We start from the raw sequence: 22,745 nt of genomic DNA on the forward strand, positions 1-22,745 counted from the left end.
ACAAACAAACAAAAAATCTTGTGATTTATCTCTGGCTCCTACTAAAATCTTTTGGTCATGCCAACAAATTAACTTTAACCTTCAAAGTTAAAAAAACTTTAACCAACAAAATCAACAATACAAGTTCATGTCTTCATAAGTTCATGTCTATAAACACAATATGTAACATAGTTGTCTAGAGACTTAGTACTTCTGCAGTGGCTTTGCAAAGAATAATTCAGCAGGCTCTAAAAAAGGGTGAAATTAAAGACAGAGTCAGATGGAGGCTGATGAATGACCTTAGCACTTTGAAGAGCAAAGGTACCCTGGGAATCTGCAGACAGGAAATTTAAAAAAGTACGGCATATCTGACAACTATCCCTGTAATCCCTGCAGTTTAAACAACTAAGATTTCAGGGTTATTCTGTAGATGCAGGAAAGATAGCTTTCCTCAAAAAGCACCCGACCAGTCATTTGAGTTTGTAAAGTTTTTGCCTATTGTATAGAAGTGGTAGTTCTACACAATAAAAACCTGTAGCCCCTATAAAAATGAAAAGCAACCTGCCGTCTCCTTCACATAGACAGATGTTATTTAAAAAAAAAAAAAAAATCCTAACTGCATTTTAGCCATCAACTTGTCTGTTGTCTGTAAATGGCACACACCTAAGTGTCTACATGTTTAGGGCAACATTTAGTCCTTTTGCAGGTATCGATGATGCAGACAACAATCTTTAAAATACATCCCAAATACACAATAAACATTAGGTTTGGATGTTCTGAGGTTGACGCTAAGATGACACATCAGTCTGCTAGTCAGTGACCCCTCACTTATAACTGTTGTCAAACAATCTTTATGTAATACTTTATAATAATCAGCCATTTGCCAAAGCTCACAAATTCAACAATGATACAGCAAGAATATTCCAAACAAGGAAAGAAGTGAATGTTAACCTTATTGTTTGTTACTAATTGCCCTTCTTTTACTATTATTTCCTCTCTCACTCTTGTAAACATTTAGTTAAAATTTATTGCAGTGGCACAACCTCCTCAAGGATCCATCTGTGAGCAGTAACATTTAACAATCAGTAGCAATGACTAGTAATTCATTTTACTGTTCGTGTTCCAGGCAGCCAAAAGAAAATTGGGTTGTGCATTTGTTAAGGTTTAAATTTTAGGGGCTTAACAAAGCAACAATCTGATCCGACACTGGTCTGAGTGCTCCTCTTTCATTGCAGACTGGAGAGGATCATAGATCAAACAAACCAGTACAGAACAGAAACACCACTTTAAGAAAGTCTTGTAGAGTTGAAGAAGCAATTTTGTCAAGATGTTTTTGTCTTCTGATGTGAATTATTATTTTGTGTCCTTTGAAATAACTACGGTAGCACTTGGGGACAATGAAAGAAAAAGCAATCTCATTTTGTTTTCCTCAGAACAGAATCCTCAAGGTTAAAGTGGTAATTACACCAGCAGCCATGGAGCAACTCATAAAACTGGAACCTGTTTTTGAAAAGTAACCTCACACCCTGACAAAGACATGTCACTCCGAGCACGACAACTGGTTTTCCATCTAAAAAGCAAAATGATTAGATCATTATAATACTACACACATCAGATTTGATCTCTGTCCGCTGGAACGATGCATCTGTACCAAATCTTCAATTTGATGCGTGTCAGCGTGAATATCACCTTCAAAAAAAGCACTGCAAGCACCTATTTACAAATTTCCATCTTAAAACTTAAGATTGTTCCACAGTGTTTGTCTTTTATATACGGTTCAGAATTTACAGCATTGTAGTGCAAGACTAAGATGATCCCTCTTTTGCAAGCTACACAGGACGAAAGACTTGATTTGAGGAGGAAGCAGCTGCGAGGCATGGCAAGGTCAGAGGCCCATAATCCGCGGCCTCATTCATGCGAGATTAAAAACCTGCTCTGAGTTCTGATTAAGAACGCAGGGTTAGAAGATTAAAGACCAGCAAACAAAATGAAAGCAGTTAAAGCCCAATCCTGGAATTCATCAGAATACCAAAACCTTAAACTGTCATAATGTGAGATTAATGCAAAGCCCTCTTGACCTCAGTATCTGTCTTGATACATATTCTGTGTCATAGCCTATATTTCCTTTTTTTGTCCCTAAAATCTGCATTCAGACTTTTCTTTGGTGTTGTTTGTTGTTTTTCTTCAACTTCTCATTTTCTTTGTTCTTATTTGGGTCATTTATTTTTTAAATCAAAGTGACAGCTTGAATTGGCTTAGCTTATTGTCGATGTAATCATAAATCCTTTATTTTTTATTGTCACTCAATACATGATTATATTTCCATAAAGTGTTTATGTCCCTTTTATGCAATGATTCAAGTCATTATCCTCTTGACGATGGAGTCGTACTACACTCGGGGAGCAAGGATTAGGAAACAGGAGGGAAAGGGGAAAAAAACAAGATTAGAAATTAAAGCATCTGGAAGTTAGCTTGCTCACAACATTGCTAAAGGAGAACATATATGCTAATAACAATGACATTGCTCAGTGTAGGACTGCAAAGAGTTTCTTTTTATGGCACAGATGCAAATAATATGTAGAAGGTAGCAGGCACCAATATTTTAAGCTCGAATGCATGATTATGGTTGCAAATATGACACTTCTTATCCATTCTCCTTGTGAGATAAACACAACAAAGCGCTGAAGAAAAGTTGACAATTCAATTTTGGAATAGCACACCAACATGAACCAAGATCCTTATTAGAATATCGGTCTGAAACCCAGTAAATAGCAGTTAATATCCTGAAATGTCAATTAGCATCTCCAATGGTGTTTCCAAAATAGAAACACTGTGAATGCAAAACTAATGAGAGAAGATCTATATACCAATATTCTCTAGTTTAAACCCTGGAGAAAGACACAATACTTGTATAATTAATCCCTGCATAAGGTCTGTGACCTTCTTGCAGCACCACATAAGTCTCATAACCTACTGTCTCCTAACTGATTACATGCTGAAGTGCTGAACTTCATTTTGGGGGTAGTGCAGAGAAAGGGGCTGTATCCCATTGACAGGATTATATGAATGAGGACCATAATACTGTAATCTCACAGAGAAATGAGAGGAACAAGCGGACATGCTGGCCCCAGCAAGGCAGCAACCTTCAGATCAACAGCTGGTTGTACAGTGACAGATTACACTCACACTTGTTTCTCATCCTAACAATCCTCCCTGTGTTGAATTTAGAACACTATAAGCACAAGAAAGGGTATTTCAGGACAAAATCTCACCATACTGTACCAGAGTATATTATTTTACTAGTCATGGGGAAATTGTTAGAATTTATCAGTGTCAAAAGACAAGCAGGAAAGCAAAGAAATGATGCCTTCAATTCTGCCAAGTACACTGGTTTTTAATTAACACCACTGTTGTGAGAGATTCGGCAGAGAATCTTTTTTTTTTTTCAGCTTAGCTGTGCAGAAAAAAGTCCACAAAGCTTTAAAGGAACCCATCAACCTTTGAACAAAGACAAACAGAGTAGGTTTTTCATCCATTTCAGATCTTTTAACAATATAAAACACATTTCTAAGGTGTATTTTAAGTAACGGTAAAAAAGTACACCTATCTCAATGACAGAATTAACATTTATATTATTTTTCATGTTAAATTTTCTCTTTCAGTCATCAAAAACATTCTGAACAGAGAGTTCATCATCACTGCAAAGAAGAAAAAGTTCAGCGCAGACCCACGATATAATCCCCTCCCCACCTTAAACACATCTGTCCCTCCAAATGCACACCTCACCCTGTCCTCATGCCTCGCTTCGCACCCCATCATATGCTTTCTCTAGAGCCACAAAGACACAGTGCAACCCCTTCTGACTGTCTCTATGCTCTTCCATCAACGCTCCCAAAGCAAATATCATATCTGTAGGACTATATTTATATTTGGGAAAAGCTGAAAAAAATACACTGATAGGCAACTGTTTTTTGTTTTGTTTTTCAAAAGTCTTTTTGGATGACAGAGGAATGTATTCTTTAATCCTGCCTACCCTGTACTCGACTTTACTCTGACATAAATATGATAATAACAAGATATACCCATGTCTTATATGTTAGCATTGAAAACATTCAGCTGTTGAAACAACTCTTTATAGCTTCATGACAAAAATTACAAGCTGTGTTCTTTACGCAAACATACCACCGTGTAAATACTATACATTTAAATTGTGGCCACGTGCAGTTAATGTCTAACTTTTTAGATATTAAAAACTTTTCTTCAGCACATACAAAAAACTATAAACATACAAGCAGACTGGCAAATTTATAATATTTAATATTTGATTCTTTATGAATATTTAGGTGAAGTATTCAATATTTAGGTACCTAAGGTACAATAAACTACATCACTAATGTTTAGGAATGCCAGAAACTGCAATCATCTGTTGGGTAACTGTTGTGGCACTCGATAGACATTGTAAACAGTCCAAGTCTAAACTGAGCTAATGAGTAATTTAACAGTCTTTAGTCATAGCTACACTTATTCCTGTTCCATCATCTGAAACGTGACACTAATCCTGCATGTATAGACAAAACAAGCAGGATACAGTATCAGACTTTCACCCAAAATATTTTCCTTACATTTGCAGGATTTTCAAATATGTGTGACAAGGCCCGGCCAATTTTAAACCAGGAATGTTTAATGTGGATCTTTATAATGATGAGGATGAGGATTTTATTTTAAAAGCTATGCCTTATTGAGGGGAAACAGGTAGGCAAAGAGAAAGGTGAATCAGGGATGAATGGACTGTAGGATGTGTCATCAAACCCATTTTTTTCTTGAATGCTGAGGTTACATCTCTATCCTTTACATTTTATTTGTAATCCATTTGAACTAATGGTTTTAGATGCACAATTTAATACACGACTTTATATCCATGGTGAATGTGGGAGAAGTGACTTGGAAATACAGAATAGTTTGTTAGTCTGTACTAAAAATACCAACAGCTTATATGTGTGCCAAGGGTTTAACTTTTGTAAATATAGTTGTGTGTGTGTTTGTGTGTAATGCAGTGGCTTTTTTTTTTAATAGTGCAGTTCAAACCCAAAAGCCAAAAAACCCAAGGTCAGTAATCACATCACCTCTTTTCTTGGATAACGTGAGTAAATGTGTCTCATGAAAGCCGTTTCTCAGAAAAGACAGACTGAAAAACATCACAACTGAATGTGAGAAAGGGAGACGGCTGCAATATAAAAGTCATATTAGAGTTACAAGGCTTTAGTCTTCTAAATGCGACCTCAAGTGCGTGTAAGTTGAGGCCCGATCCAGTGAAGGCCCAGGATCAAAAGCAAAACAATCAAAAAGTTAAAGGTTAAAGGATGTAATGTTCTCACATATTTTTAGTCATTTTGAAACAGTTCCAACATGACAAAACGTATCCATGCATTTCATAAACTTCATATGATACAAAAAAAGTACAGACATTAAGCAACTTGATGAATAAGATGTTGAGGGAGTACTCACTCATAAACTGTCAAATAAATCAACAAGTTTGTAAATGTGTCAAAGTTCCCGTGTGCTGTAAATATGAAAATGACAAATGTGTCATAAGAGAATCAGTCATTACTGGAAAGATACCACTTACCATCACTTACCCATAACACCATGAAAATGACATTTCTCTCACACGGAGTAATGTTTAAAAAAACAAAAACAAAGAGCAAGGCCAAGATGGTCAAGAGTCACGATGTCAGAAGTCAACAACAATCTGTCATCATCATAAAAAGGGTTTCTAACCTATTCTTCCAATCGAGACTAAAATGTTTGTGTGCTCTACATAAAAACTACTGAAAACACAAAACTTTGCCTTAAAAACTTGTTTTGATTGTAACAATGCAGTTCGACACATTCAGACTTCAGTTTTTATTGGCCTAGTGATTGCTGTAGTCCTGGAACGACAACACAAACGTGTAGTATGGTCATAACAGTCTTTGTTAATACTTGTTGTGCCATTCGCACTGGCCGACGCTCACCTCCTCGATGTCCAAGTTTTTTCTGGATTTGTAAATAAACTCTCCAATTGCTACAAAAACTGAGAGGACTAGTCCAGCTGCCAATACAATAAAGATTCCCCCTATGTTCTCCACGCCCAGGGCACTAGCCTCTTTGCTATCCTCTTCTGGGCAGCCATTCCCTCTCCACCACTTCTCCTTCATCATGTGGAGCTTCCCTTCTTCTTGAAGCTGCAGGATTGCAATGGTGACCTTATCTCGGTAAGGGGAGCCTATAGCAGGAATTACAGTAACGTAATCTTTAGGTTTCTGAGAAGGAGCATGGTAATTAATGGTTATTACTGAAATTATTATATAGTGATCACTCTTACCAATTGGGGTTCCAACACCATAGCCCTTTGAGTCTATCAAGCCTCCGATCTGTGTGAGGTTGCAGTTGCGCTGGCTGATGTACTCGATGCTGGTCGACTCCATCAAGAGGGCATAATCTGTAGTGAGGACTCTTTGAATCCCTTCACGGTTGTTTTTCACTAATGCTGTATTTTTCCTGCTGCTCATGAAAGCCCACATTTTCTCATAAGTAGAGATTTTCGATTTCTGTTTAATCAAAATCAACATTTGTGGATTATTAAAACCACGGTCAAATCTACAAGCACCAAAACAGCATTTTAGACAAAAGAAAGCATCTTTACACCTTTCCACACCTTTGGCGCCTGCTTCTAATATTTAAAATGAAACCATATTTGCAGGGTATCTGTTGACTGGTGCCATCTCCTGCTGTGCATCAGAGCACAAATCTCTTCAAGTTCATTCAATTTTCACCATAGATTTAGATAAATTGCTGGGTCTGCTGCAGGCAAAATAATAAATCCGTCAAATCTTTATGGAACAGTCTCCCACAGGTTCTTGTTAAACTGATACATGGGGAAATTTCCAAGACACGAACCTTTAACCCTCCTCTTTTTCCAAACCAAATCAATTTTATGCCAGCCAGTCAGGCTGCACATGACTGAAGACTGTTGGCTCAAGGGTAAAACTTGCCAGGCTAATTAAAATTAAAAGCAGTGTTCTTATTTCCATTCTTCCCCTACAATTGTCCTGTAAAACAAAAAGACGGTTACCTTAAAAAAGGTCATGGTGGAGCCATCTCTTACGGCACCGTACTCTATTTTGGTTTGCTTGGCCAAATCATCTGCGGAGTCAATTGGCGAGTCCATTCTTTCCACTGTGAGGAAGGCGGCCAAGTTGGCAGTATATGAAGAGATAATGATCAGGGTAAAGAACCACCATATCCCACCAACTATCCTTGTAGAGAGAGCCTTAGGCATCAGTTCAGATCCTATCAGATGAGATTACAAGTCACATTATTGATTCATAATTAAATTGAATACTTACTTACTTGAAATTAAATGAATACTTAAAAGGAATGATTAAATGTGCTTTACCAAAGGAAAACTTCTGCCTGTAATAATACTAATATGTAATGTATATATATATGATGTATATATAATGTATATATATGTATATATATATATACATTACATATTAGTATTATTATTACAGGCAGAAGTTATATTATATAATATATATTATAATATCATATATAATATAATAATATAATGTATATATATATATGTATATATAAATGTAATAATAACAGTGGGATACCTTGCTGCATAAGTGCGCCGACTCCAAACCAGACACTGTTTATTAGAGTGAAATTGTTTTCAACCACATCCGAGTCTGGGTTGCAGGGGTGAGGGTTGTACCACTCATAAGGAGTAAACCTAAAAGTTATGAATGAAAAAAATCATCAGTTAAAATTAATAAGTGACTATTGGCCTGCTACAGACTGAAAGTCAAAATGTTAAACTGAAATTTTGCCTTTACATAAACAGTGTTGCTTAAAAGTAAAAGCAACTATAATAAGTTCACATCAAATAGCACTTTTTTTTCTTTACCTGGCAATAACAAAAAGCACACAGCTGACACCAAGGCATGCCAACAACACGTACATCCAGATATCAGGAGAGAGTGGGTTAAGGAAGGAGAAGACGCCTGGATTTGTGCCGTTGGGTTTGTGGTAGAGGATGCTGATTCCCAGCGTCATGAATGGCTTCGAGAAATCAATAACTTTTTCCCTGACATATGTGATAGTGAGAGGGGCCACAGCAAGGTCGGCCACCTGGTAAAGAGCAAAAATCACCGTCAGCTGCAGACGCTGTGACGCTTTGAACGTCTTCTCTCTTACATTAAGACTGACTGATCAGTACTCACATGATCAATGAGTTCCCGCACCATGCCATTCCACTCCCCTTTGTCATTCTGAGCTCCATATTTGCCATCTGACACCAACTTTACTTCGTAAGAGAAGCCCAAAATGTTAGAGAGCTCTTTGAGCAGGTCGAGACAGTAACCCTCAAAGCGGTCATTTCCATAAAGCGGCTTGTCAGATTTCTTATACATGACATAAGGATTTTCCTGGTGAAAGACAGAAAGGTTTCAGTGGATTATATAATACAAATACATTTGAAATCAAATGCTCACTAGCAATGATTTTATGTCTGTTCATACCAGAATAGTAGTGACAACAAGGGTCCTATTGGCCATTGAGTCTGTTACATTTGTGGATGAATCCTTGTTAATTTCTGATAAATTAAGGCCTGTTTGGGAGTTCCACACACCAATCTGTAACAAATAAAATATCCAAATAACCACAGTGGCTGGACTTTAAATAGTTGCTACCTGGGTAACCTTCACACAATTGAGGAAAATAAGGTAAAGACAGGAAAAGAAAGCAGTAACAAGTAGAAAAGTTAATATGAAAAACACAGACATAGGGGGGAAAAAAAGGAAAGGCTCACAAAATGTTATAAACTTGAAATGCCAGTAGAGAAATGTACACCATTTCTAAGAACCAGTACCTGAACCTTTTTATTTTTTAATGAAAAGGGGTAACGTCACAAAGGTATAGTAAATTAGTAGGTGTCAATATTCCTTTAGTGTGCCGTGGCAGCTAAAGTACAGACCTTTTTCCACACTTTATTCAAGCGGTTGTTGCCTGTGTTTGTCTTGCAAAAATAATAAAGAGAAAGCATTTTAATCACAGATCACAGAAGGGGGAATAATTCTTCTGTTAGCAGTTTTTACACCCAACTGTGTTAACCAGGGTTTAAAGTCTTTGCAGTGATGATAGCATGAACAGGTAACAGCTTCTTAATGACCTGTCAAAACCGAGAGTAGCATTGTCACTGTGATTAAAGGAACATGCACACACTTGCAAGCTTGAAGAGACAGCTACAAGTTATTTTGAGAGAGCAGTGTGTCAAAACAGTTCAAAAAGTTACTTTTTAAATGCATAATTAAGACACCACATTTCAAGATTTATGTAGTCTTAATTAAATTGGTCTATATGTTGGTTTAAAGACAAGTCATCTTTTTGCATATTTGTGGGAAAATGCAGTTAACAGCTCTGTCTATACTCATTAATGATACTGAGCTCTGCTTTAATGTGTATTAACAGAATAACAGTAACATGTATTAACGGTATAAACATGGGTAAGACACTTCACCTTCTCCAAGCCGTCCTCCTTCAGGCTGATGACATCTAAATCAAATTCTTTCCTCAGACCGTCCGTCTTGTTTATTATTATTTGTCCTGTCAAGCCGTTCCACTGTGCCTGTTTCAGAAAACACAAGCAAAGACCCCCTCAGGTTTTTTTCCTGTTTTTTTTTTTTTTCTTCCTTTTTTACATCATATCAATGCAAAACAAAGCAGGAGCCTGGAAAAAATGAAAACAGTTTTTAAACATGAATAATTGATGAGTACTTCATTAAGCAAAGAAGACTGACTTGGCTCACAATGGATGTTTTTGCATTGGCTAGATTCTCAATGGAAATATTAAATGTCTCCTAGTCTGTAACACAGGGGATGGTGATGTAAATGGAGCAGGCAGGCATGCCCTCTGTCTGTGAGGAGAGCAGCGGGTGGGCAGCAGCGCTCAGATATATTTGAAATCAGTTGATAATGAAGTTAGCTCAGTTGAATTACAGTCAGGTTAAATCTGTTACAGAGAGCACAGAGAAAGTAGCTTTATATCTGCACTGACAGAGAATGAAGTCAATTTCTTGATGGAAAGATGCAACAACGAAACATCAATAGACCTTTTCAGTACATTCCTATGACGTCTATGACATTCTAACTGTAAAGCCGGAAAAAATGATAATTATTGTCAGTTGACCCCCAAATAAAATGCTTGTATAGTACTGTGCAAAAGTCTTGACTCACGTTTGATTTCTTTATATTTGCTAGGAAAATGGGAAACAGGTGCAGCACATTATTAAAATGTGTACAAACTCAGTGTCTGCACAGCTTTAACAAGCTTGAAACTCAGTGTTTTGGTTGGACCACCTTTAGTCTTCATCACAACCTGAAATCTGTTTGGCAAGCTTTTTACTTACACTAGCTCTACTTTGTAGTCTTTGGGAATAGTTCTCAAGGCTTCTTGAAGCACATTCAAATGCACAGGAATCATTATCTTTACGCACTGTGTTATCATTTGATATTTTTCACAGATTCATCTAAAGAAATGGTAATTGGAAAATTATGTATACAATATCCTTGTTAGGCTTAAAAGATTTACAGGTGACTTAAAAACAAACAAACATGCGAAGGTACAAAGACCGGAAAGAAAATGAATAAAAAAGCAGCCAATGCTGAAACAAAAATGTTGAAAGACTTCAGAAAGGAGCCTGTAGAACTATTGTTCATTAAGAGCACTTGATAACAAAGCCTGGCTCCTTGGAGGCAAAATATACAGAAATGAGGGGTGGTGCAGGACTTTCTCACAGTACCAGTGCGTTTTGATCCAAATGTAAAACAAAGCCAGATTCCTAAATGACAACACTACATTACATTTAAATGTAAGAAAAAAATGTCAACTTCGGGGAAAAATAGCATCTCAATATTACAGTTAGGTTTCAATATAACGTTGCTTTTTTTTTTTTTAAAGCAATGTTGAAAGCAGCCACAAATATCAAACATGGGAAATAACATATGGTATTCAGGAGATGAACAGTGTGGTTTGTGTATTTTTAAAGAACTGGTTCAACTTAATGTTTGTTTACTCTAAGAGCAAGGAGTGACACCGAGGACATGTCGTCCAGCCAAAAATGTGTCAAAAAGTTTTTATAGCATATATATACAGATTTTAAGAAATACAGTGTCATGCTAGTATTAAATACTGCAAAATATTCCACTAAAATCTATTCAGCTAGAAATAACATACAGGTAAATTTAGAGATGCAAAACAACAGTGAGCCTTTGACTTTGAAGTGAAAAATATTCCATTAATTCGACTGGAACCAAAGCAAATTCATCTTGAGCCATTAGTACACGCAACAAGCAATAAACAAAACAAGATTAAGAAAAAATGTAATCCAATGTCATCATTCTGAAGCAGTATGATGAAATTGATTTTGCAGAGGATAGTAGTCCATGGATAGTATTCCATGTCAGGAATCACACATAAACTTAAGATTTCATATTAAACTTGATCACGTCATGAGAAACATCAGTTTCTTTAATACATATAGAAGGTTAGAGGGTATCATTCAATGAAACTGCCCTTTGATATGTCTGCTTTCCACAGTGTCGTCACTCACATCTTTGAGATCTGTTGACCCTTCAGTCCAGATTTATTCTTTTGATTAATTCTCCTTTTTAAATCCTCACCAATCAGATTTTCTCTCTCTTGACAATGTGTTTCCACGACTGCAGTTTATATGCAGTTAGGTCTATATTTTGTTGGACAATTGTTTTGTAGTTTAAACTAAAGAGACAAAAAGTAATTGAAGGGGTTTAACAAACATATTGTATCTACTGTTTATGAAATACAGCCATTTTTATAGATAGTACTCCTATCTATAAATATATATATAGTTACATATATTTAAATATTAGGACTGTTTTTAATCCTTGAATGAAAACCCTTTGTAGTCAGTGACTATCTTAAGCCTAATCTGAATCTGAGCAGAGAATATAGCCCAATCTCATCATCAATAAACACTGCTGGCCTGGTTCCACTTGCCTCTACCATATCTCCATATTTTTCCCATCATCCTTCCTGGTACAAGTTAATCTTGGATTCATCAGTCCAGATATTTTTCTGTGAAGACTATTTTAGATGTTTACTGGTTACACTCGTGTTCTTGAGTGTAACCATGTTTTTGAGTGTAACCAGCGGTTTGCAGCCTTTGTCTTGAAAGAACAACGGAACGGGCCTCACCTAACCTTGAAACTGGTTGTTGGTCAATTGTGCAAAGTATTTTAAGCCTCTGAAACCGTGTATGAAAATGTTTCTAATTCTGCAAAACTTTTATCAAAACCCTCTGAATTAAAGTGGAAAATCTTGGCTCTAATCACAGTTGTTTAACTGATTTCAAATCTATGGTGGTATAGAGAGGCAAAACCACTCTTTGTCCAAGAAGTGGACCTATTTTTTATATTTGTAAGATAATGATACTGCCGCCATTAAAAACCCATGACCACATGAGAGGAAAAGGTGAGAAAAAACAATATTTTCTTTTTTCCACATCAATACTGTATCTAAAGTCAGATCCAAGCACATTCATCTGTATGCGTTCAAAGTGCCCCTAATATTCTTGAACAGTTAGTTCTTCATAAAACTTAACTTTCCCTGTTAAATGTGTGGCACAGCACCAAGTCTTGCAGGCAGATTTGTCAGTTTACCTTTCCACCCCCACAAGAGCAGAGTGTAGGCTGAGCTACTGAACAGCACTTAGTGTCTTGCTCAAGGGCCCATCAGCTAATGCTGTTAAGTTATAGTTCTTAATTTAGAATACAGTCTGAAAGGACCATACTAATATGTTTACATATTTTCAATATATTTTCTACATATGTTAAACTTTTCCACCATTAAACTTTTATATAGGCATGTACACATTAACTTTCTAAATGGTGTGTTTATTTGTGAATGTGTTTTTCACCATTCAAGCAGCTACTCGTTTCTTTAAGGTATCCAATTTGTCTTGTAGAAGCTTGGAAATGACCTGCTATAAATGATTCAGCTCTGCATACATCACGTCTGGTTTGATTACTGTTAGAGTTACATAATTATTGTGTGGTAATGCATCATGGACTAAACCAGAGTGCCTCTCATACAAGCAGTAACAGGAATAAGGAGAGGCATAATGGCAGGTCTATTGTAAGCTGAAGACATCATTTCTTTTGAATATTCCAAATACTCAGTTTAAGCTTTCTCCAGATAAGCACACCCCTGTCAGCTCCACCAGACACATAGTCAGTATACTACTTTGCAGTGCAGAACTTATGTTTGATAATAAGATGAGACTTATGAGCAAAATATGATAGATGTACAGTATTTGCCAACCAGCTTCCCTCAGTTCCCTGTGAGATTGTGTGTTGTGGATTTGCTAAGTGTTTCCATTAATGACTAATTTAAAAGCTAAACTTAGTACAAAAAATAAGGACATTTATGTTTAGTCAATTATTTCTTTGCTTCCTGGCAATAAATCTTATACTGCTAGAAAGTCTGTTTACAGTATTTCTCATTAAATGCTGCCACATTTGTAAGGAAAATGCATTTGTGGGTTGAGCAGCAGAGCTGAGCATGTGGGTTGCGCCCATGAAAAACTTGCCAAATCTTCTTTATCCAACCATATAGGCTTTATTACCAACACAAATTTCCTTACTTTTTCTGCTAGGTTTCTATCAATTCATTCACCCAGCCATCAAGCCTAATGCCCAGACTGTCTTTTCCCCATCCACAACCTGTATACTCCCCTATCCTTCCCAGGTTTTCCAAGGTCAGCTGGGAAACGTAATCTCTCCAGCATGTCCTGGATCTTCCCTGCTTCTTTTTTGGTTGGATATGCCCAGAACCCCTTGCTTAGGATGCATACAATTCCTGAATCACCTCCACTCTCTCTTTTCTAAGAAGAGAGCAGCTTTACTCCGAGTACTTCCCAAATGATCAAGGTCCTTAAACTACCTTCAAGGATGAGCCAGACACCCATCAGAGGAAGCTCAGTTCTGTCACTTGTATCTCCAGTCTTATTCTTTCAATCACTTACCCAGGTTCACAACCATAGCCGAGGACCCTAGTAGCTGAGATTTACCAGTAAATTGAAAAACTATATAGTATGGCAGTAAAATATTGGCTGGTAGTGTGTTGTATGCATAATATGCTGTAAATGGGAGAACAGTAAAAAGAAAGCACTGGAATGGCACTTTTAAATTTAACCACTGTACTAAAACAACAATGTTCATTTTAGGATGTTTGGGCTTTTTTGTGTGTAGAAGAAAGAATATTACAGTGGCAGTCATCAGTCGACAAGAAAATTACATTTTACATCGCTTTGTTTTTATGTAAAAATACTTTTCTCAAGTCTAATTACAGACAATATCTTTAAAGACCATACAGCTAAAAGTCTCATTCATTTACACTCTGCTGTCTGGGTCATTTGGCTTTGCTTGTTGCTGTCAATATTCTCTCCTCACTTACAACAAGAAGAGCTCATTGGTTAAAGAAACATCTAATTAGAGAGTGCAATAACAAGAAAGCTTATTAAAGTGAGATGAATATATCTTGACACAGATGAAAAAGTCTGCTTCCACAGCAGGCAGCGTGTTTTTTTCAACCTGTCAGGCTTTGCTGAGTGTTTGTCTCATTGTGTTTCTGTTTAATCTGCTGTTAGATCAACAATTCATGCAGAAATATTTTTCGTGTTCAACAGAGCAAGAAGCATGCTACATGATCCTTAGCACGAGTCTTGAGTTTTAGCATTATTATTAGCTCATGAGGAGCTGTCCCAAATCTACATTGTCTTTACCTGTTTTCATAAACATTCACACAAGGAGCAGCATTTCTCCACGGACAGCTCTAATCTTTACAAGACTACCAACATGTGACGCATGACGTCCATCACCATGTCTTGAAAAAAATTATTTTCAATATAATCATCACACACTCGTTGCTCATTCACCAGATCTAATCTCCTAACTCTATTGTTTCTGCTCTTGCACAAAAGCAAGTGACACAGAGGCAGCGGGCTATGAAAAGGACAGATGAATGGATGGAGCGCCGGTGTCACACATTCATTAGGCAGACTCACATCTTTGAGCATGCTCATGAAGCGTGATCCAAAGCGCCAGGGTTTGTGTCGGTGGCACTGAAGGGAGCTCACAGTGATCTGAGAGGTGCGTTGTGAGGCAGCAGCCACCATGTAGACGGCGTCGTACATCAGAGCTGCTTCAGTCTGAAAGAGAAATGTGGCCATCATCCTCTGTTACTGGGGACTGCAAATCACATGTCATCCAGTTATCACACCCGGGCTATCTATGTACATAAACAGCAGCATTTCATTTCTGCAAGCACACTCAAAGCTACAGCAGCAGTTTTAGAAAATTCATAAAATTTCTGTATTTTGACCCAAGTGTATGCAATGAGAGCTAGTGAAAACGGTTTAAAGATCTCATGCAGTGTTCCAAATAAAGCTTGAGTAGGTACATTTACATGTCTGGCTTTTTATTACATTGTTACTTGATAGTATCTGGAGACAAAGTTAACAAAATGTCTATTTCATGTGCTGATTTGAAAATTTCTATCGATAATACAGAAAGCATTAGGTAAAACTAGGCTTACTGTCATCATCCCCTCCATCATTCCAGTCTCGGCTTTGGAGGGTGCCTGCAGTCGCTCCATGGCCCATCTCTCGACCACCGAAGCCACATGAGGATTGTCTATGTTTAGCAATCTGAACCCCGTCATGTTGACCCCACTATAGCGGTACGGCTCCAAATCAAGGGCAAACAGGTCCTAAGGGGATTGACGTGACATGACATAATCTTCTTCTTTCAGCGGTGATCATCTGCCTCCATCTCTGCCTGTCCCCAGCATCCCTCCATCTTCTACATCCTGTGTCCAATATATCTACTATCCCTACTCTGCACATGTCTGAAACCATCTCAGCCTTGCTTCTTCAAACTGCTCGACTTGAGCTGTCCCTCTGATGTAACCACTTGTCTTGTCCATCCTCATCACTCCCAATGAAAATCTTAACATCTTCAACAGTGCGTCAATGTCCAAATACATCTTAGCAGATCTCACTACCATCTTGTAAACCTTCCCTTTCACTCTTGCTGCTGTCCTTCTGTCACAGATCACTGACAAAACCTGTCTCCACCCTGCCTGCACGCTCCTCTTAATCTTCCCTGCGCACTGTCAGGAACTTTGGATGGTTGACCCAGGTGTTTCTACTCCTCCTCCATATTTACTCCTTGTTAAACCTGCCTGTCTGTCAATTAAACACATTCTGTCTTCCCTCTACTGACTTTCACTCCTAATGTCAATATGAGACCAAGATATAGACGTTAACTGAAGAGAAAGGGTAAACCAACACTTGATTAAAACAGTGGAACAACATGAGTACAAGGTAATAACATGGAATTATGCCAAGGGCACCCAGCAGCCTTATTATAAAACAAACCACAGATGCGCAGGCTCATCAGCATAACTCAGTAGTGTAGAATAAAAACAGACTTAAGGCAGGCCAGCATTGTGTAGTTATGTGGCATCATAGCAAAATACCTATCTATCAAGTTTCAAGAGTCACAGTTATTATGATCAGAAAGAGGGTTTTTTTTGTAAAAGATGTGCCTCTTACCAGTGTGGTGAAGAAAAAGTGGTAATATTCAGTCATCATTCCCATGGACAGAATCTAAACAGGGAGAAAGTGTTTGAGAGTTTTCTGTTTAACGGTACAGTGGAGGTTTGTTCCAGCCACAATAAATAATCTTCTCTTCCGCCTAAGACCAACCAACCATACCCACAACCACAGCGAGCGGCAAATTATTTATTCCATCCATTTCCTGAATTGTCTCATATTTCTTTGGCTCACATTAACAACTATGCGAGTGAGTATATGTCACAATTTTCTCCTGTTAGTGAAGTGTCTTCAATTAATCTTCCGAGCAGCTGTTGGTTCTAAACGTGTACGTCTGGCCCAGAAATAGGCTCTGCTTGGATTTGGTAATGAACACAGGATTTCTGAAGGGGATAGAAGTGCACTAATCTTGCACGTAGTGAATATTAAACCAACAGCAATTCAGAAAAGAGATTTAGAGGCTTTTTTTTTCCATTGAAGAAAGAAAATCCACATTGGATATCTGATCAAATTTTCACTTTATGTGGCGTGTGGCTGAACCCTCAGTGGCCCACAAACTGGCAGAAGTGCATGTTATTCACCTGCTTGAGAACATCAGCTGATGTTTGGTAAGAGCAGTCAAAGATGACATAGAACTCCTTCCCTTTCTTCATTTCTTTCAGCAGGGGACGGGCATCTTTACTTCCTGTGGGCAGCTGCCGGATCTTTATTTTAATGCTGTATCTGGATGGAGCTTTGATCAACTCTTGCAGACGAATCAGGCCTTGAATCAAAAGACAAGGAGGCAATTATTAAACACAACAGTCTCCTTTTTAATGGAAACCTCCCACCTGGAGCAATTTAACTGTACAAGTTTACTTATATGATGTAAGGAAAAACTAAAATTCCACCTCCAAGGACAAAGCTACCAAGCCAAATTCAATAAAATTGTGTGGAGATGTTTGGACATTCGCAGAAGAGGGATAGTGGATATGCAAAGGATACTGAAGATGTTAAAGCCATTCAAAAGAGGAAGACCACAGAGAAGATTTATGGATGTAATAAAGGAGGACATGTAGAGTGTTGGTGTGACAGAAGAGGATGCTAGGAATAGGATGAGATGGAGGAAGAAGGAAGATGATTTGCTGTGGAGACCCAAAAGGGAGCAGCTGAAATAAGGCGATGAAGAAGAAGGCAAAGGATCAAGCTACACAATTTTAGTTCAAATTCAATTCAGTTCACTTCCATTATATTTATTCACCACAACAGCTGGCTCAATGCGCTTAAAATCCAGATTACTCTCTTTAAAACTGCAAAATAAGAAATTGGCCTTGATTGAGGTCACTGCATTTTCTCCTGCTTCATATTACAGCACCTCTCATTTATTTTTAGGGGCCTTTTATATGAAATTAAGCAGAGCACAAAAAAGCAAACCCTGTTTAAAGAAATCCATCATGTCAACAGTTCTCTGGTGCCATGTCGTAGGAGCAGCAAGAATTTAAACATTTAATCATTTAATCTGATTATTTTGCATCCCACCACAACATTTGGCAGCTAATGGCAGCTATTATATATGAAACAAATATTTATTTTATTTTGACTTGAATGTGGATTTTTTTGTTTTGTTTTTAAAAGCATCTTTTAACCACAAGCTGCCTCATCTGCACTTTCATTGCTTCCTTCCTCAGTGTTTTCAAATCCCAGGTTTCCTCAAACTATGGGAATGCTACTTAAAGAGGTACAATGCTGTCCTCTGCAAAAGGAGAGATTTTTTTTCAACATCGGCAATAAAACGTTGTTTCGTTTGTTTCTATTTAGTTACTGTAATTTGCCAGAAGATTAAATTTATGCCTACTCTGGCACTATATTGGTTAATGCTGCAGTTCCAAAAAGTGACCAGGAGGGGTCACATACCTAAAATAAGTGATTGCTACATATACTAGCCTGATACTTAGTGGCCAGACACCCTGATAACCAGAGCCCCTGAAAATTTGGGGGTCACGTGGGTCATGTAGCCTTGAAATAGTTCCCACAAGTACAGTCACTGGTGCTTACAGGGCAGTTTAAATGCATGTTGATAACATATCGTTGCAAATAAATAAATGATACTGAAATAGTATAATTTGCAACAGGAAATGTTTTTAAAAATATATTAGTAATATTCAAATGCTATAATGCAGCAGTATGCAAATCATTTCACACTAGTGTAAATACCTTAAAGAAATATGAATTATATAACTGTGATCTGCACATATTATTGAAAACATTTTTACAGGCTTTCGTGCCGCAGTTTGTGTTCTCTGGGATTTGAAGGGATGTTTTACTTCTTAGGGTATAAATCACCTCACATTGCACTATGGACGTTTTCTTCTATAGATACACACAACTGGAAGTCGGAATTACTTTTAAGTAGAGGTGGGCGGATCGATCCAAATATCAATAGTATCGATACCAACACTAGTATTGGTATTGGATCGATACAAGCACAATTGAACTGATACTTTGCTTTTATCCTTCAAGTTCAGTATGTAGCCCACTGAACTGTGTTAATTATTTCTTTGGAAAAAATAAACCTCAAACGTGCATTATGAAAAATCTCCAAACCTTTTGTGGTCTTTAGAGACAAATAATTTACATTCCAGTTTCAAAACACACAAAAAGCTGAAAAGTTGTGTTTTTTTGTGTTAACTAATGATTGTGGAAAGTAACAATCACAGTGATATAGTGGTGGTGAAAATTTGTTCAGAATTTGCAAATTGAGAATTCATCTTATAAATCATGGCACACTACTCTCCCCCCATCAGCTGCCCGAATAACCAATTCGTACTGATATCGTCAATACTGGCCCTGTATTTACTTGGTATTGGATCATACCAAAATTTGTAGTGTGGCACAGCACTACTGTGAATGAGGGAAAGTGTGAATGTTGAATGTTTTTGTTGAAACGTCTAGGCAAGTATATACATGTTAAATTACAAGATATACATGTTCAAATAGCATCAATTAACACACAACTTCAGGATTTTATTTTTATATGAGATTTCTTAATTGAAACAATAAGAAAAAGTAGACTGAAGTCCTGTAATGTTTTGAAGCTATAATTTAAAATACAATAACACATTAAGTTTTGTACAAAGTATCAATATCATCGATACCACCCTGAATTTGACTTGGTATGGGGAAAGGAAATTATTGGTATCGCACATCACTACTAAGCTCTTTATGTGTTATGTGCCCTCTAGTGGTCACATTGCGAATTTACAACCTTAAATTAACAAAGCTAGCATCAACATGATAAAAAATATATATATTTTCCTGCAGAGATTTTCAAACAAAAACAACTAGGAATTGTCTCTTGCAATTCTATAGCTAGAATATGTAAGTATTCTGGTCATTACTGTTTGGAGTTTACTTTGCTTTAGACATCTTTAGCATGAAACTAGCTTCCTCCACATTGGATCTTGTGTCCGAAAAATGTTGTTTTTTCAGCCACGCATAAGGAAATGGTGGGAGTCTGCCAGTTGTGATAATGTTTTATAATTTTCCACTGCAGTAGGACAACAGAATTCAAACTAAACACTGCATTGCCATCTTATGAACTACCAGACCTTTTAATGGATTTGCTTGCTAACCAGAATAGGTGCTCCACTCTGCCTTCCCTGTTCTCCAGGTAAGAAAGCTGTTCCTTTAGTTTTCTGCATATTTTTTTTCCCTTGACAGAGTACAGTATGTGTCGCTTGGAGTTGCTCTGCGACAGCCTGTCGCACTTGTTTGGCAGCAGTCACAGAAAGTACGATGTTATCTTTTGTCAGTTGTCTGTTTGATTGGTGTTAAAGGCTAATTGTCAATGGGTTGCTATGTTGCATATCTAAATAGTTGAAACTAAACTTGGCAATTCGTTATAATGTATAGTTACGTTTCAGTGGCAATCAGTAATTCCCAAAGTTTTGTACCCGAAGTGACTTGCAAAAATATTTTTAATTTCATAAGTGATATTTTAGTTGTTTTAAATTAGATTTTTTTTTAAGTCAAAACATAGCGGCAATTTATAAAATGTAAATAATTGTAAACTTTACATTTCCTTTAAATATTGAAAAAAGAAGCGCATAACAAAGCCAGGGTATTCTAAATAAATACACCACATTCTGCATTTCCTGCAATAGCTTTCAGGTGTTTCAAATAAAGCTGTTAATGATACTAACAAAAATATTTCACAGTAGAATGATCAGAGTTGTGATAAAAAAAATAAAAAAAAAATTTGGATGGGCCACAGAAGATTTCGGATTTTTGAAGTGGGTCGTGATGCTTTTGGAGACAGGTTTTAGGCACAGATTGTAGAATTTTCCATGAGGTTAAAGTACAAGACAACTGAATATACAGTATATGACGATATATTTTAAAGCTTTCACTTGGGCAACGCAATTCATTTTCAGAAAATGTTTCAAAATGGAGAAAATGCTTGTCTCGCTTTCCCCCCTGTAATGATAAGTGGAAAACTGAGCAAAAAGAGGATGAATTAATATTTGCATTAATAGAAAATGAATATAAAGTTCCTCAAAGATGAGAAGGATAAACAGTTGCTGAAATACATTTTCATCCACTGTATAATTAGTCACTGAAGTCTTTGCAGCCTTTTAGTCTTAATCTGTGTTTTAATTTATATGGTTTTCACCTAAAGTTGTAGAGTACCCCAACCAACAGAAAACATACCAAAAATCTGAACTTCAGCATCATTACAAAACAATGATGAATCACATTTAACAACAGAAACAACAAATCAGGACACTGAGCAGTATGCACCACTGACACTTAAAGTGCATTCCTAATGGTGAATACTGCTTATTTCTTAAGTGGCAGCTGCTTGTTAGAAGTGGTAAAATTTATACATTTGAATGTGATACATATGAAGTGCGCTTAAGTACTAAAATGCCAGATTTAAAAGGAAACATGGAAATTGTGCAGCTCTGTGGTGCACAAGGAAAAAGCAGTTAAGTTAAAATTAATACAAATACAATGTTTTAAACAAGACTGCTTTTTTATTTTCAGAATTTAAGCACCTTGCATTTTCAGACCTTAGTGACACCACTTGTAGCCAGTATTGCAGCTGTACAGGTTTTTTTCTAGCAGTCCTTCAGCTCATGTTTGGGGGATTTTTCCCCATTCTTAATGTTCAAAGGCTTTCAGTCTTAAGAGTGCTTGCATGTACTGCTAGTTTGTGGTATCCATATGTTTTTGATAACACTGCAGAGTCCATGGCAAAATCTTCATCTTGTTAATTTTCAGGTGTGTTTAGGATCTAGTCTTGTATTATTTACACAGATTTAGCTGCTGTTTAATTGAATCCATTCTTCTGCCTCAAAGTTAAGTTTTCCCTTTTCCACTGGCTGTAAGACGAGCACCAATCCATCCCTGTGCTCACCAGCTGGAGATGTATTGTTCTCATGAAACCGTTGTTCTTTTATTTTTTCCTCCAAGCACGTTTTGGTTTGTTGTGGCCAAAAAAAGTTTATGTAAATGGATCATCTGGACTGATGGAGTTTAGATTAAAGACAGAAGGTTTACTGTAATGTGAGGACTTGATGGCTCTTGAGGGTCATATTTGTGCAGGTGTTGCTGCACAGAAACTGCCCCAACTATGGTTGAACCAGTGAACCAGCTACAAGTAGTTGAGTTTTGCACAGACTGGCGGAGATTCATTTATACGATGAATGCATGTAGTACCTTGGAGACCTGGTTGTTGTAGCTACTGCTAAACAGAAGGCCAGTGTAGAACTTTGAGTTTCTGAGCACAATCACATTGTAGGTTCTGCACCCTGATTTTAAATAATGTAGCATGCAGTATTGCCACCCTGTTTGTTGATGTAGACATTGACACTCTCCTCTGTTTGGTTCGCAGGCTTAGCTTTCTGGTTTTGTCTAATTTAAAACTAGAATAATCCCAAGAAAGTCATTCTGTATTATTTGTCACAGCTAGCATGGGGGCAGTTTTGCCCAAACCCAACACTGTCCCTCCAGACTATATAGTTCTTAAGGGCTTTTCCCATCACCTTGGGTCTTTATTTACCTTCGAGCAATCATGGAAGAGAT

General features: G+C 37.2%; 1 protein-coding gene across 2 annotated transcripts in view; it reads right to left on the reverse strand.

The window, feature by feature from the left end:
- Window positions 1-3,256: 3,256 nt before the first annotated feature.
- LOC120737088 (glutamate receptor ionotropic, kainate 1) overlaps window positions 3,257-22,745 on the reverse strand; it is a 29,424-nt gene continuing 9,935 nt past the window's right edge. The window contains exons 4-16 of one of the 2 annotated variants that reach the window (XM_040037563.1): window positions 17,261-17,442; window positions 16,680-16,733; window positions 15,659-15,832; window positions 15,129-15,272; window positions 9,545-9,652; window positions 9,002-9,043; window positions 8,547-8,660; window positions 8,250-8,453; window positions 7,934-8,157; window positions 7,641-7,759; window positions 7,094-7,311; window positions 6,344-6,569; window positions 3,257-6,244 (exon numbers count right to left, since the gene is read on the reverse strand). In XM_040037563.1, the coding sequence (XP_039893497.1) occupies window positions 5,955-6,244; window positions 6,344-6,569; window positions 7,094-7,311; window positions 7,641-7,759; window positions 7,934-8,157; window positions 8,250-8,453; window positions 8,547-8,660; window positions 9,002-9,043; window positions 9,545-9,652; window positions 15,129-15,272; window positions 15,659-15,832; window positions 16,680-16,733; window positions 17,261-17,442 (2,099 nt within the window). In that variant the 3' untranslated portion in view covers window positions 3,257-5,954. The remainder of the gene's footprint in view (window positions 6,245-6,343; window positions 6,570-7,093; window positions 7,312-7,640; window positions 7,760-7,933; window positions 8,158-8,249; window positions 8,454-8,546; window positions 8,661-9,001; window positions 9,044-9,544; window positions 9,653-15,128; window positions 15,273-15,658; window positions 15,833-16,679; window positions 16,734-17,260; window positions 17,443-22,745) is intronic. The other variant, XM_040037564.1, reaches the window with a different exon arrangement.

The sequence above is a fragment of the Simochromis diagramma genome, unplaced genomic scaffold (genome assembly GCF_900408965.1).
Source record: "Simochromis diagramma unplaced genomic scaffold, fSimDia1.1 OVJJ01000463.1, whole genome shotgun sequence".
In the NCBI taxonomy this organism is placed as follows: Eukaryota; Metazoa; Chordata; class Actinopteri; order Cichliformes; family Cichlidae; genus Simochromis; species Simochromis diagramma.